Source organism: Ascochyta rabiei, chromosome 11, assembly GCF_004011695.2.
Source record: "Ascochyta rabiei chromosome 11, complete sequence".
Classification (NCBI taxonomy): Eukaryota; Fungi; Ascomycota; class Dothideomycetes; order Pleosporales; family Didymellaceae; genus Ascochyta; species Ascochyta rabiei.
Window position 1 is genome coordinate 1,553,129 of NC_082415.1, and position 14,190 is coordinate 1,567,318.

At 56.3% G+C, this 14,190-nt stretch overlaps 5 protein-coding genes across 5 annotated transcripts, besides 10 other annotated features; 3 read left to right on the forward strand and 2 right to left on the reverse strand.

Moving 5' to 3' along the window:
* The first annotated feature begins 350 nt into the window (after positions 1–350).
* Positions 351–372: a tandem repeat.
* Positions 373–707: 335 nt separating this feature from the next.
* On the reverse strand, positions 708–2,487 carry EKO05_0007114 (Translation initiation factor eIF-2B subunit gamma; the record flags this gene model as incomplete). Its single annotated transcript, XM_038940794.1, has 2 exons — positions 708–2,245; positions 2,310–2,487. 2 exons carry the CDS (start codon positions 2,485–2,487, stop codon positions 708–710), a joined length of 1,716 nt encoding a protein of 571 aa, XP_038797639.1.
* A 453-nt stretch (positions 2,488–2,940) lies between these two features.
* On the forward strand, positions 2,941–4,507 carry EKO05_0007115 (uncharacterized protein; the record flags this gene model as incomplete). Its single annotated transcript, XM_038940697.1, has 3 exons — positions 2,941–3,005; positions 3,058–3,790; positions 3,848–4,507. 3 exons carry the CDS (start codon positions 2,941–2,943, stop codon positions 4,505–4,507), a joined length of 1,458 nt encoding a protein of 485 aa, XP_038797640.1.
* Positions 3,127–3,204: a tandem repeat.
* Positions 3,208–3,219: a tandem repeat.
* Positions 3,220–3,260: a tandem repeat.
* Positions 3,261–3,287: a tandem repeat.
* Positions 3,595–3,693: a tandem repeat.
* A 178-nt stretch (positions 4,508–4,685) lies between the features above and the next one.
* Positions 4,686–4,720: a tandem repeat.
* Positions 4,721–5,595: 875 nt separating this feature from the next.
* On the forward strand, positions 5,596–7,698 carry EKO05_0007116 (uncharacterized protein; the record flags this gene model as incomplete). The annotated part of the gene is made up of 2 exons (XM_038940707.1): positions 5,596–5,642; positions 5,694–7,698. The coding sequence occupies 2 exons, from the start codon at positions 5,596–5,598 to the stop codon at positions 7,696–7,698; spliced, it is 2,052 nt and encodes a 683-aa protein (XP_038797641.1).
* Positions 7,081–7,144: a tandem repeat.
* Positions 7,207–7,226: a tandem repeat.
* Positions 7,384–7,410: a tandem repeat.
* Positions 7,699–9,374: 1,676 nt separating the features above from the next.
* Positions 9,375–10,380, forward strand: EKO05_0007117 (uncharacterized protein; the record flags this gene model as incomplete). The annotated part of the gene is made up of 4 exons (XM_038940704.1): positions 9,375–9,549; positions 9,606–9,788; positions 9,844–10,000; positions 10,053–10,380. 4 exons carry the CDS (start codon positions 9,375–9,377, stop codon positions 10,378–10,380), a joined length of 843 nt encoding a protein of 280 aa, XP_038797642.1.
* Positions 10,381–11,566: 1,186 nt separating this feature from the next.
* EKO05_0007118 (low affinity high capacity ammonium permease) lies at positions 11,567–13,608 on the reverse strand (the record flags this gene model as incomplete). The annotated part of the gene is made up of 4 exons (XM_038940669.1): positions 11,567–11,750; positions 11,806–12,774; positions 12,823–13,214; positions 13,264–13,608. The coding sequence occupies 4 exons, from the start codon at positions 13,606–13,608 to the stop codon at positions 11,567–11,569; spliced, it is 1,890 nt and encodes a 629-aa protein (XP_038797643.1).
* Between the last annotated feature and the right edge of the window lie 582 nt (positions 13,609–14,190).

Here is a 14,190-nt window from a genome sequence, read left to right on the forward strand (position 1 = left end):
GCTGCGGTAGGCAGCGCTGTGGGTACGAACTGCCTTAATATCAGCGCTCTTGAATACAATTAGTCGGTACGCGGTCAAAGATCACACTAACCCGCGCATGTAAGAAGAGTCGTTGTACGATCGCAGACTAAAGCCAAGGCTGGCTGAGGTTAGTGCAACCACTACAGCAGCCCAACAGCGACGCGAGAACGTACTGCACTGTGTGATTGCTTCTCAGTACAACCAGCGCCACTTGGCGAGCGATCTCAGAGACCAAGACTGCAGAAAGGCATGCTGGAGGTGACATTGAGAAGAGACAATGGTGTGGGTGCATACATTGTGAAGGAAGGTGGGGTCAGGCTGCATCAGCGCCTTCCTTCCTTCCTTCCTTCCGCGCAAGAACCCGGATTCCCAACGCGCGTGTACCATAGTACGTAATGATTGCACGCTTAATTGATCGACTGCCCCAGTCTCTGCGCAACTGCCACCTGCAGCCTTACGAAACCGGACGTTTTGTTCGCAACAGCTGTTGTTGTTATCCAATCATAGGCCAGTCTGTTGGGGATGGATTAGGCACTTATAGGCTGGTCGCGTGGACGTGAGTGCTGGGGAGAATCGCACGAGAAGACCTAAAGAGGGTTAGTAGCATCGCAGCGTGGGTAGCTGAAGGGCCAAGAGGAATTTCAAGGGTATCATTGGTTTCTGTGCACACTTCTTCGCCGACCGGGCTACAGCTCCAGGGCGTCGCCAGCATCGTCCATTTCGCCGTCGTCGCCAAAGTCGCCTTCCTCGCCCATGCCGACGCTGAACCGCATAAACTTTTCGTTCTTGCTCTCTGTGCCCCACTCGACCACCTGGCCGTCTTGCACCTCGCAATCCTTGAGCACCGTCTTGTCGTTGTCTTTTGCGGCTCCGCCCTCGATCTTGCAGCGCCGCCCCAGGATGCAGTCTGTGAGCTGCACGTTGGCGCCGATTTCCACACCGTCCATCAGCAGACACCTCAGCAGCCGGGCACCCTCGCCAATCCTGCAGTTGGACCCAATGACGGTCTCCTTGATGTTGGTCTTCTCGGCCACGTCGACGTTGTCGGCGAGCAGGCTGTTCTCGGCTTCGACTCTGCACTTCTTGGGTATCGAGTGCGCGGTGGACGGCGCGATCTTGTTGGCAAAGGCGAAAGGCGAGGCGCTGTCCTCTGGCAGCTTGGCGAGGCGCAGCGAGACGGTGAGGAGGAGGTGTGCGGTGTCGACACGACGAATCAGTGGATTTGTGGGTGCGGAGGGCTGGACGTAGGCGAGGATGGGCGGGACGGTGAGCTTTGGTCGTGGCGTGAGGGACTTTGCGCTGTCGGGTATGCTGGAGGAGCCCAGGACGCGCGAGGCGAGGATGGAGGGTGCTCCTGCGCCGTTTGTGGCGGCGGCGGCGGGCGAGTAGGTGGTGCTGTATCGGGAGACGTCGATGTCCTCGTCGACGACCTGAGAGCCGTCGGAGCTGGCGTCGTCGGAGCGCTGGAAGATGTCGCGCAGGCCCAGCTTGTCGCCGAGCCCGTCCTGCCAGCCGGCCTTGGCCCACCAGCCCAAGACTTCCTCGCTGATGTTCTCGAAGCCGTCGTTGTTGCGGATCATCTCGGCGACCCAGTAGGGGAAGAAGTAGATGTGGGCGTCGCGGTGGGTGGTGAGCATGCGCACGCGGGCGTGCTTGCGGATGAGCGAGTGGCGGACGGGCAAGGTCTTCTGCTCTTGGGTGATGTCGTTGAGGGTATCGGTGGGGACCGAGTAGACGAGGTTGGCCATGTGGCGGCGGAGGGAGGCGGCGGGCGGGGGCACGATGGGGGTGGGCAGGGGCGTGGTGGCGATGAAGTCGGTCTCCTCGCCCTTAATGCTGCCCTCGCCCTTTGTCTGGTACCAGACGCCGAGGCCGCCTCTGCGACCGAGACGCTCGCCGCCGGCGGCCAGGGCGGTCTTGCGGCCCATGTCCTGCTCGCCGGCGACGGCGCCGGGGAAACCGGCCTGCTCGACCATCCAGGCGTCGGCCAGGGCGGTGCCGTCGAGCTCGCAGACCAGGTCGCAGGGCAGGACGATGAAGTCGCCCTTGATGGCGGCCTGGAGCTCGGGCAGGCGGAAGAGGTCGCCGGTGCCGGTCTCGTGGGTGAGGTGCTTGGGGGCGAGCAGCTCTGGGCGCGGGGCGGGGAGGGAGGTGAGGTGGGGGTTCTGCGACATGGCGGCCTCGATGGCGCCGAGCGACTCTGGCGGGGTGACGACGGTGATGTCTTGGGTCACGTCAGTCACCGAAGGCACGCACGTCACGGCGGAGGGGAGAGAGGGAGTCGGTACCGGTCACGCCCATGCGGTAGCACCATTCCAGCGGGTACCAGAGCATGGGCCGGTTGGCGATGGGCAGCAGGGCCTTGGGCATGTCGCTGGGGGTCGAGGTGAAGGTGCTAAAGGACGCGCCGGGCCCGCAGAGGATGAGGGCCTGGAAGCCCGGCGAGGGCAGCGTTGCGTGGGGCATTTTGGCGTGCCTTTGCAGTCGAGTCGCGGTCTGATGATGTTTTCGAGTCGCGGTCTGATGATGTTTTCGAGTCGCGGTCTGATGATGTTTTCGAGTCGCGGTCTGATGATGTTTTCGAGTCGCGGTCTGATGATGTTTTCGAGTCGCGGTCTGACGATGTTTTCGAGTCGCGGTCTGACGATGTTTTCGAGTCGCGGTCTGTGGTCGGTCGTGCCCCGCCAGAAGTTGACAGGTCCAGGGTTGACAATTTGGGCGCGCGAGTCACGGCGCCCCTGCTCCCGCCCTCCCTCGGCCCAGCCCAGGTCGTGCAGCTTCCCCAGCCACACGGCGCAACCACACCAGGGGAGATGCGCCCGCCTGCACCGCCCGCACCGCCGACACAACACCCGCCTGCGCCGCCCACTCGCCCGCCTGCACCGCCCACACGCGCGGACGACATGAGCAGTCGGCACCATGTCCTTCAACTACGACCGCTATGAGCGCCGCCCGCCTGCAGCCCGGTCGCGCTCCACCTTTGGGTACCCGTTCCATGCATCTGACCCCGACACCGCGCGGCTAACGGACTGGCAGCTATTGGGTGCCCCTGGTCCTCACCGTCACCGTCGCCACCGCCGGCCTCGCAGCGTGGGTCTGGTCTGAACGCGGCGACGACGAAGACGAGTCCTCCGAGGACGACGACCTCAGCTACGGCGACGAGGCCGACGGCAAGACACGGCGCGGCAGCAACAGGAACAACAGCAACAACAACAGCAACAACAACAGGAACAGCAACAACAGGAACAGCAACAACACCACCACCACCCATGCGCCCCTCGAGCGCGACCACTCGGGCCTGTCGCAGGGCGTCGTGCCCCACGACGACCTCATGGCGCGCGTCCAGGGCGTCATCCGCCGCACCCCCAGCCCCCAGCAGGTCTTTGACACGGTGAGCAAGAAGACGGCCGCCGGCTGGGCCGCCGCGGGGGCTGCGCTGGCCAGCATCCGCGAGGAGGACAAGGACGACTACGGCGACCACAACCGCTGGTCCGAGGAGGCCGCCATCCGCCGCTCCCTCGACGCCCACTCGGCCCAGAGCGCGTCGGCCGTCGACGAGCAGGCCCGCGCCTTTGCTGCCTCGGTGCGCGGTGGTGGTGGCGGTGCTGGTGGTGGTGGTGCCGCTGCTGCTGCTGCCGCTGCTCCTCCCGCTGCTCCTCCTGCTGCTGCTGCCGGCAAAAGAAAGACGGTCGTCCTCGTCGTCTCGGCCGAGTCGCTGATGGACGCCCACGACGACGACACCGACGCCGCCTACCGCTCCGAGAACGCCGTGCGCGCCCCCGTCCCCCACCCACGCTCACCCTCTCCCCGCTAACCGCGCCCCCAGACCCTCCTCTCCCACCTCGCCGACACCGATTTCGCCAAGACCAAGCTCTTCGTCCTCATCTACGCCCCGGCCCTGCGCTCCCACCCCCACTCACGCAGCCACTCGCGCAGCCACTCCCGCGACCGCTCCTCCCCGCTCGGCTCCTCCTACTCCGCCATCTCCACCCCCGGCGAGGAGCTGACCTCGATCGACCCCCAGCCCGACCACGAGCTCTACACCCCCGCCCTCTCCGCCCGCTCCTCCGACACCCTGCTGTGGAACACCCTGCACGCCCAGGCCCTGCCCTTGGTCGAGCACCCCGCCATGGTCATGCCCTTCACCACCCCCTCGGGCTTCGTCCACATGCTGCGCCACCTGCGCCCCGACCTGGTCTACCTCGTCGACGCACTGACCGCCCACGGCCGCAACGTCGACGACATCAAGCGCTGGGTCGGCCAGACCGTCGTCGTAGTCGGCAGCGATGGCACCGGCCTGGGTCGTCTGGTCGACACCGACGACGAGGCCCCACCAGGCAAGGCCAAAGCCTCGGAGCACCACGAGCACCACGTGAGCAGGTGGTGGGAGGACGCAGACACGGTCGGCCTCGGCAAGGGCGTCGAAATCGTCGACGCCTCGCGCTTCGAGGACGACTTTGACCGCAGAGTGGGTGGACGCGAGTAGACTAGTCCCTGTTGTATATCCTGATGGCCAACCCTTTAGCCAGCCCTTGTTTCTATTCACTTCCCTAGCATCGCCACACGAATGTATGACTTGTTCTTTCCTGCCTCGCTTGCGCACACTCGTCCGCCTCGAAGCCTAGCCTGCTTCAAACTGCTCTGATGATTTTGTACTGGTTCTTTTGTTGTTGTTGTTGTTGTTGTTGTTGTTGTTGTTATGGATACTACCGTACTAGCTGTTCTCTTGTAGATTGTACTAGGTATGTGCTGTCTAGCTATCTGCTATTGTCGCAATAAATACCTACCTATTTGCGATGCAAGAGGCTAGTCTTTTGCTTCCACAGCTATTTATCATCCATCCATCTATTTTTCCGTTCTTGAATACTTGGAGAATACTCGTGGTGTAGAGATTAGGTAGGTACTTGTTCATTTGTCTTTCTTAGTAGGTGGCTTTGGCTGTTTGGAACCTTCTGCTTGTTACTGTTTTATGATAAGAGTAACTACTATATTATAATCAAACGCAAACGGTTAATGCAAGGATTCTAGCTACCACCCCAACATCCACATGCGCTGTAGTTAACAACAAACAGAACAATTTTCACTTCTAAAAGTGCTGCTTACCCAATGTAGCAGGAGTCCATCCCATCTAGGCAGTTCATTGACCCAAAGCGGTCTCGAACAGAACAATATTGAGGGGTCAATCTTGTTTGTTGACAACTCTGGCTGCGCCGCACCCGCCAACAACCGAACAACACCACCACCTCGCTCCGCCCCACCTGACCCGACCAACCTCGTACAATCCGCTGCCTCGCAAAAAAGGCCAACCCAAAATCGCAACAGAAGACAAGGCTGCACGCTCCTGTGCGGGGTGCTGGCGGCTAGCTGCGTTGATATGCACGGTGTCGTGTCGGCGCATATGCACAGCTCCTTCACGCTCAACGTGGCCGGGTACGAGTGGGTGTCCGTCGCAGCTGCTTAAGATTAGAAAGGGGGGGTTTGCGTTGGTCTTGGTTATAAAGGGTCGAGAGTTCTGCAGTTAATTGGTACCTTCGGAGCGTGTGCTTTGAGGTTTTCGCAGCTACTTGAGTCGCCATGGCGAAGAAGAAATCCAAAACTGCGTCGGTTCGTCCCAAAAGAAGGTAGAGCACTCTCGGTCCGTGGTTTGGTCGATCAACGGCTGATGATATCAGCCCATACACGAGCTTCCCGGCCACCGTGCACTTTGGCGTTGACCGCCAACCATACTATGTCCCAGACGTGCTACTACAAACACTAGAAAACCTCCCCATCCGCAACCCCTGGACATCAGAGATGGTGTTGGAGGATGTGGACGCAGACACGGGTCACGTGCTGATCCATTTCCTCCACACCGGAACCTACCAGACACTGAGCAACGAAAGCAGCGAGGCAGTAGAAAGCCCCGAACCCGACACCGCAACCGACACATTCCAGAAAGCCGTGCGCGCCCTCCAAGCTGCGACCAAGTACGGACTGCCAGGTCTCCAGCAGCTAGCACATGCCGAGATGGAGCGGCACGGTGCGGACATGGATCTTCACGAGGCTGTGCGCGCCATTACCGAAGAGAACGTTGCCGGGTCTCTTGCTGAGAGCTCTTGGCTGCAGGAGTTCGTGTCGCTGAAGGTTCGGGCTGCTTTTGAACACAATGCTGGCATCTTCTCGGAACCGGATTTCTTCGAGGCGATTGTGAGCCCGACCTTGACAAAGGTTCTGGCGCGGAGTGTGGTTGGTTTGTATAGTGAGAAGGTTGCGGAGTTGCAGAGGGAGATGTTGGCGGATGGAAAGCATTCGTCGTCTGAAGATGCTGGCCGTGCTTCTGGTTTGGTTTCGCCTGATCTCTCACAGATGCCTTCCAGCGATTCTGCATCTGGTCCTGGAGGCTTGCCTGACTCGTTGGAACAGTTCAGAGCTTTCGGAAACTCGGACGTTGCCTGCGATCCTCAAGCACTCCATGTCGGCATATCGTCCATTCCAGAGGTGAATGCGTCGGAGCCCACAGCTCAGCCCGTCAAGAAGAAAAAGTCGTCAAAGAAGGCGACTATGCTGCAGAAGATCGCAGGAGATGCTCAGATCAACGCCACAACATCTACTCCAGCCCAAATCCTTCCGGCCTCCGTGGTGCAGGAGGCCACTGATGCTGTAGTGGAAACAGCCCACGTTGAGGCTGAGGTATCGAAGATGCCTGAGGAAGTGGATCAAACTCTCCTCGCTCCAGCGCCGGACTCATTAACAGAGCCACCTACCGATGGACCAATACCGCCAGTGTCCGTAGTGGAAGACATGACCAGCGCTGCCAGCTCCGCGCCGCTGGTAAAGAAGAAAAAGAAGAAAATGCACAGCTCGACCAAATCACCGGACTCGCATCCAACACCAGCAGCAGAGCCGATTCTGGACGGTCCGCCGGCAGAACCCTTCCAAGGACTGATCAAGAAGCAGATCAAGCGGCTCAAGAAAGAGCAAGAACAACAGCTTGCTGACGAGGAGGCTGAGCGTCTGGAGCAAGAGCTCCAAGAGACGGAACGCTTGCGGCTACTCGAGGAGGAACAAGCTGCCAAGAGAGCGGCTGATGATGTCTTCGCTTCTGAAGCCGCTGAAGCTGCTGCTGCCGCCGCTGCCGAGGCCGAAGCTGAGAAGAAACAAGACGATCGTTTTTGGGAGCAGTGGGGAGGTGCAGCAGTCCGCTCAAAGAAAAAGAAGAAGAAGAAAGTCTCTCCCTCTGAAGTCCCTGCGCCATCTCCTCCTGAGCCACCGCCGCCGACGTCCCCGCTGGAACCTGAGGTCGTCGCTGAACAGCCACCAGCAGACGACGGCGCTTGCCCGCCACCGGTAGAGGAAACTGAGGGCATGTGGGGTCTCGGAATCAAAAAGAAGAAGAAGAAGAGCAAGAAGTTCGATGACGAGACGCATGATGAATCTCCTCCTCCGGAACCAGAACCAGCCCCAGGGTCAGATCTGATAGAACCCTACCCGGTCGTCGAGCACGCAAATGGCATTCCATCGACAGCAGAGACGATCGAGGTATCAGAGAACAACGACTGCCCCTTGCGTCTGAAACATCTGTCTGAGGGCGACGGATGGAAGACTTGTAGACCCTGCGAGGCGTACATGCGTGGAATTGCCTTCAAGCTTCATTCGGCGGGCTTGGTAGGTGTCAACGGGTTTAGCGCGGTCCAGTAGCCGGTGTATGAGGGGAGAGGTTGCGTTGGATTACGCGGGTCGGCGCTTCGGGTGAGCAAAATGGCGAGTCCTCAGAAACGCACATCCTCTTTACCTGGCAGACCTTCCTGCTCATGCAAAATCCTCCACTCTTTCAAGTCTTGCGCAAGAGCTCATGTGCTCCGCGTCACACACTTGAGTTTTCGCTTTATCCGGCACACAGTCGATATGGACTTGTGATGGGATGAATAAATCTTCTTTCCAAGCTTAGGCAATACAAAAGAATCGCGGTATCTTCCCATCACCCAGGTCCACTCTGTCGACAGATGAAAGAAGCGCGTCGATGATCTGCATGATCGGCGACTAGGATCTGCCGCCGGGTCGACTGTACCGGTAGCGCCAATTCGAAGCAAGTATAGACGAGGCAGCCTCCCATGTGTGCACGTTGCTAGGCACCACGTACTTCCTGAACATTTAGATTCTATCAATTGCCGTCTGGATTGGTCTAGAAAAGTTTGTCTCGTCTTACGTGTGCTGAGGATCGCAACGCTCCGAGGATCGCAACGCACTGAGGATCTCGGCCTGCTTTTCGTGCTAATTGATCCTGCACTAATGATGAAAGCCCGAATCGCCCTTGGAAAACCGGAAGCCGGTTTCCGCCGTTGAACACCAATCAAGGGATACCACAACGATAAACCCCCTCAAACAACCATGTTGGTGAGATTCTTACCAGTCAGACAGATCACTTTGTACATATCGTACACCTCGATTCTCACAGCAGAGCTACCAAGCTTGACAGTGATAGATACCCTTCCGAAAAATACCGCAACCTCAAAGTAAAAGTGTGGGGTTGCTAATAGTACACAGTGACGTGGATCTGTGAGCTCTTCACATCGATCGGTATTATTAGATTTGTCTCCTTTCTGTGCAGACTAGCCGCTCCGTTAATCCACTCGCGGTTAGCTCCCATCGGCGAGATCTAACCCCGATGCCGATATCAACGGAGAAGGAGACCCAATCCAGACGTCATCCTTCCTGTTCTGCACTACTATTCAATAGCAAACGCGCAGACTGACATTGGTGGTTTTGCTATGGCAGCGCGGCAGGATGTGCCATGTGTAACAGCAAAGGCACGTTCGGTCTCGTCATTTTGCGCTGTGGTTGATTGCCCGCCCGGATATAACTAAGCCCCGGCTGTAGTGTACCATACACGAAGCGGGATTTGATACGGTATTTGGTCCGAAACGTCACCGTCTTTTTTTCTTCCATCCGCCGAGCCGCGGAAAATGCGCCGATAATGCTTGACGAAGCTTGTTGATCTGCCGCTCTAACCGTTGGCTCCACCCGTTGATGTGACGCAGGATTCCGTCACCGGCCCGGCTGCTCCGCTCCCTTCACACAGCGTTGAGACGATCATCGAGTGGTTTTGCGGAGGGCTTGGGAACTGGGGAAATTCTCAAGGGGCTCGACCCTTTGGCCTCTGGTTGGCGCGGATTATGACGACGGTACGATCTTAGAGTGCCATCTGTCACTCGACATGGCATGCCCCGTTTCCGCATTGCTGTAGCAATAAAGACTCGAAGTCCCGTCTGCATAGATACGGGTCTTTGATCGTCTCCCACTCGCCGGATCATTCCTCCTTCATCTACAGTACCTGGTTTTTCTCCGATATTTCTGGCTTGCAACACACCGCAAACATGTCAGAGACTCAAAAGATCGAGCACGATTTCAGCGATAACAACAGCTTCAATCTTGTTGGCAACAGTGCTGAGCTTAGCCGACAGGTCACGGTGCAACTGAGTTCGGAGCAGTATGAGCGGCTGTTCTTCCAGCCGTCTGCGCCCCGTCGTGGAGACCTTGCAAAACGTTTCGGTACGCACTTCACAACCGTCTCCGTAACCGAGTACCAATACTAATCTCTTGTCTAGCTAACCCAACGTTGCTCGGACTCATCGGCTTTTTGATTCCATATACATCCACGATTCTGATCCTCTGCGGCTTCCAAGATGCTGTCGCGCCACAAAGTCTGAATGGGTTGAGTGGCGACTATTACTTCTTCGGCTGCATTGCCATGAACATCGCTGGTATTGCTGAATTCATCCTCGGAAACAGTACGTCTGACATGGACTTTTAGTCAGTTGTGCCGTGATACTGACTCTCCTCCAGCATTTCCCATGGCGGTCTCCATCATTTACGGCAGCCACTATGGCAGCCTTGCATATGCGCAAGATGCTATCCATCAAAATGCGACCGCTTTTGCTAAGCTGGGAGGCGCCAGTGGCCCTGCGTACAATTCTTCTCAAGGCTTCCACAACGTCGCGATGTAGGTGTTCTTGCCCAATAGGATATGCATTCAAGAGCTGATAACTGTGCAGGGCTATTGCAAGCTCCGTATTCTTCATTGGCACGTTCCGTGTCAACGTCTTCTTCACCCTTACCTTCTTCGGTCTCCTCATGCTGTTCTCTTTCACCGCCGCTGCCGATTTCCGACTTGGACATGCCACTACTGAAGCAGATTTTGAGCACGTCACCAGGCTGCTGCGTTTCGCAGGAGGATTTGGCTTCATTGGTCTTGTCTGCAACTGGTACCTTGCCATCCTTACAGCGTGCGAGGCCGTCGGTATTCCCTGCCCGCTACCCATTCTGGATTTGAGCAGCAAAGTGTACCCGAGGAAGGACCCCGCCGCGAATGGAGAATCATAGGCCGCTACTTCCAATCCCGTGAAGTACTTTCGATGAGGCGAAGTTTAGAGAGCGGCCTTTTTGTACGGGAACTGCATCAGCTTGTACATCATTGCTTTGTAGCTGCAGAAAACGATACTTATGACCATACCGGATCTTCCATGTCATCCAACGTCACCAGAACCCCTAGATACCACGCCCGGAGTTCCTTTCGCGACAAAGCGGTCTGCACCATTTGTAGAGCCGCGTTTGTCTTACAGCTTGACGACATTTGGGGGTTAAGGCGTCCTGAGAATCTAACATGTGTCCGAGTCTATCCACAGCTCCATCATTTATTCCAACAACACCATATTGCAAACTCGATACCGACTTTGGCAGACTCTTTCGGACTGCCATCCAGGTCGCGAAGCAAGGCTGTTGAGCTTGGCTTCGTAGTCGTGCCAACGCCAGTCACAGGAGGAGAGAAGTGCGACTCGATGTGGCCGGTGTAAAGGAGGCAGCTATTATCAACATCACCTCGATGTTTTCCAGGGGGGAAATGCAGATTGCCTCGCACGCTCAGGAAGTGTTTGGCTGGACGATTGAAACCGGGCTTTCGGTGCACGAAAGAACAAGGAATTGCGATGCGAGCCAGATCTTCACTGTTGAGATCCCGCAATGTACGTCGTGCGTTTCTATTGGGTGCTAACGGGCGAGCAGGGGTTTGGGGGGAAAACCCGAAGAGACGAAGCTGCGCGGGAAATGCATGAGAGTTCATGCTGGTACGGCTTTGGAAACATCTTCTCCATCGAGTCTGGATTCTTGGCTGGAGTTGGTTTACGCCGTCTCTCGCCAAGGATGTCCTATCGGTCGTCTCTCTTACTTACACTCGCGCGAGCTGAAGGGTCAAATGATTTGATATCGGAAGAGGTTTTGTGTAGTCTGGGAAAGCAAAATGCTAAACTGTTCTTCACAAACGTCTTGTAGAATATTATAGGTACATCTAGATACTCTGTGGAATCTAGAGTGGACCAGCTGACTCCCTCGGACAGTATGCGTCCGCCTTTCGGAGTGCTTAAAAGAATAACGGAAGCTTGTCCCACCGCACACATTTGCGTGTTGCAGATCCCAGACTGCTCATCTCGCGAAAACTCCTGGTCATACTTCCTTCCACTCCTAGATTGTGGAGTCGCATATTTACTCAATGTCACGTTGCATCAGGCTGCCTCTAACAACCACTGGGCAACGCCGTGCTACCCGTTCGGGCGGCCGAACTGTACTTGGCGCCTGTTCCAAGGCCTCTCTTTGCAAAAGCCTTCCAGATGTCACACTTGTTGGCACCACCGGTAAGCGCGGTATCAGCGTCCAGGATGGCGTCACGTGCTTGGACAAAGGTAGGGTTGCATGGTTGCCTGGAGTTCGGGTGTTAGGAGTTGCTATGATGAATGGAACGCCGAATAGACTTACAGAGCCATGGCATCGATGACAAGTTTCATGGTCAGGTATTTGCCGTCGGTGGGCACACCGTCAGCATCGAAGGTGGGCTTGGCTGCGTCGTTCTTGCCGTGCTTGTCGATCAAGTTCCACATTACCTCGTAGAGCACGTTGGCCCAGGCTTCACCGATGGCATGCACTTCATTTAGCTCGTTCAACGAAGTGTACGTGAGAGGATTCGTCGTCAAAGAGGTGGAGTAGAGGTACGAGCGGATTCCAACAGGGTCGTTGTAAACCCACGCGCCCATGGGATAGTTCTTGGCGCGGGTATCGGCAGGCTTCAAACGGATCGCGGTGGCCATGAAATCTCCCCAGCCCTCTCCCATACCGCCAGCTTCGAGGGCGTTGAGACAGTTAGAGTTGGCAGGGCCGCCAGTGAGGCGAGTGGAAAGCCCGTGTGTATACTCGTGAATGACGACACCAGCCTCAAAGGTGCAATCACGCTGTGGTGTAGAGCTCGTCCAGAGATACATTCTCATGCGGCCGGGCTGGCCATCCGGAGGGGTCGCAAAGTTGGCGTTGTTCGTACCAGAGCCATCCTGGGCATTCAAGATCGCAAAATCGTTACCAGCTCCTCCTTGGCCGTTGTTGTTAACCTCAAAGTTTCCAGCTTGCTCAGTGAAACCAAGAGTATACAGCAGGTCGTGGTAGGTGTTGACTGTGTAGAACAGTTGCGTAATAGATGCGTTGACGTAGGTCGAAGGTGGGGTCATCGAGGAAGTGTAAGGGTAGCTGAAGTTGGATGTGGGGCTTGATGGGCGAAGGTTGTTGAGGTAGTTGTTTCCTCCACTGGGGTTGTTCTGAGCAATTGCGTTATTTCCACGGGTAACCTTGTACGTGGTGGTCCCAGTGCCTTGCCAGGTGAACTCAGAAGCTTTAGTGTCCCATGGATCGCTGATCAAAACGCGAGATCCTTCTGTTGGGTCGTTAAGTCCCCAAGGACTGTACATGGTCAGCAAGAGAAGCTATTTGGGGTCGGAAAAAGCTTACTAGACCTGGTAGACAGCATCTGCAGAGTAGTCGATAACGCCATGAACCTCGGTATTTGAAGCAGCGTCAACGTAGGTCAGCAGCCAATTGCTCATGATATCGGTCTCGACCCGCCAGGTGAGGGCTAAAGATCCATCGGCTTTGACAAGGTACATAAGCTTGGCCTCGGGGTCTTTAACTGCGCCCGAGGTGCCCTTGAGGGTGAAAGTCTCTTTGCCTTCTGCAGTCTCAGCGGAAGCTTGATCTGCCTTGACAGGAAGCTGGAGTATGTTTGTAGCCGCCTTCAGTGCGTCTACTGGGTCAGAAAATTCACGTTTGGTGAGTGGGCTATCAGGAATCTTTCCAGTGAAGAACGAGTTTCCGTATGAGAAGATAGATCCATCTTTGCCAACCTATGGGCCGTTAAAAATCGTCATTGGGGAAGGGAATTTTCATACATACATTAACATTGAAGTCGGCATTGTCAATGTCAAGGTCGTGGGCGGTCTGCTTGAAGTTGACATGGGCAATCCCATTCGCACCAACATAGTGATCCCCAACAACTCGGAAGGTGGCCCCATTTGCAATGGACTTCACCAGCTCGGTAGCTGTTTCAACATAGTCTTCTCGCCTTCGGAGACGGACGCTGGGAGATTCGGCGACCGAGGCGTTCACGTACTTGGACGTGGGCTTCAACCGGAAGGCGTTGAGGTCGATGGCACGTGCAACTAAGCTGTTGTCATGTGCCGTTGGATGAGCACCAACAACGGTAGACAGAAAAAGACCAACCACCAGAGAAGCGTACATGTTGGGCACCTGAGGATGCGGGAAGGCGATCTCTAGCTTTGGATGGTGGAAAAAAGGTCGACGTCTACGGACGCGGTTTTATAAGTAACCTGCACACACCTTCGAGCACATGGCGGGCATCGCGAACTTCCTATTACAGAGCTTGGCATTGATGGTGCCGGTCGAAGAGTCTCTTGGCAAAGTCTTATCGCGAGTCAAGCACTGAGCATTTGCAGGTCATCCATTAAGAACTTCCTCTTTGGCAGAGCCCCCGATGTAGCATATTGACATATTGGGTTCTTCGGAAATTGTTGTAACGCCATAGGCGCACTTTCCCATATCACTTGCCTCATCCGTAGCCACAAAGCTGCAATCCATACCAGTATACACTAGCCAAAGCCATGAAATGGGGAGTAAAACGGTCATTCGTTTAGCTAATGACCCGTTAATGTGTTTAAGTGTCTGGGCATGCGTAGCACCCCGGTGTGCGTGGCCCACTAAATGATGGAAGGGGGCCGATGCAAAAGTCCTAAAAGCGTGAGGAAGTGGTGCAAGCCGCGCCGGAATCTCAACACCGCAATACTGAAGTGGAGCGGGACGGAC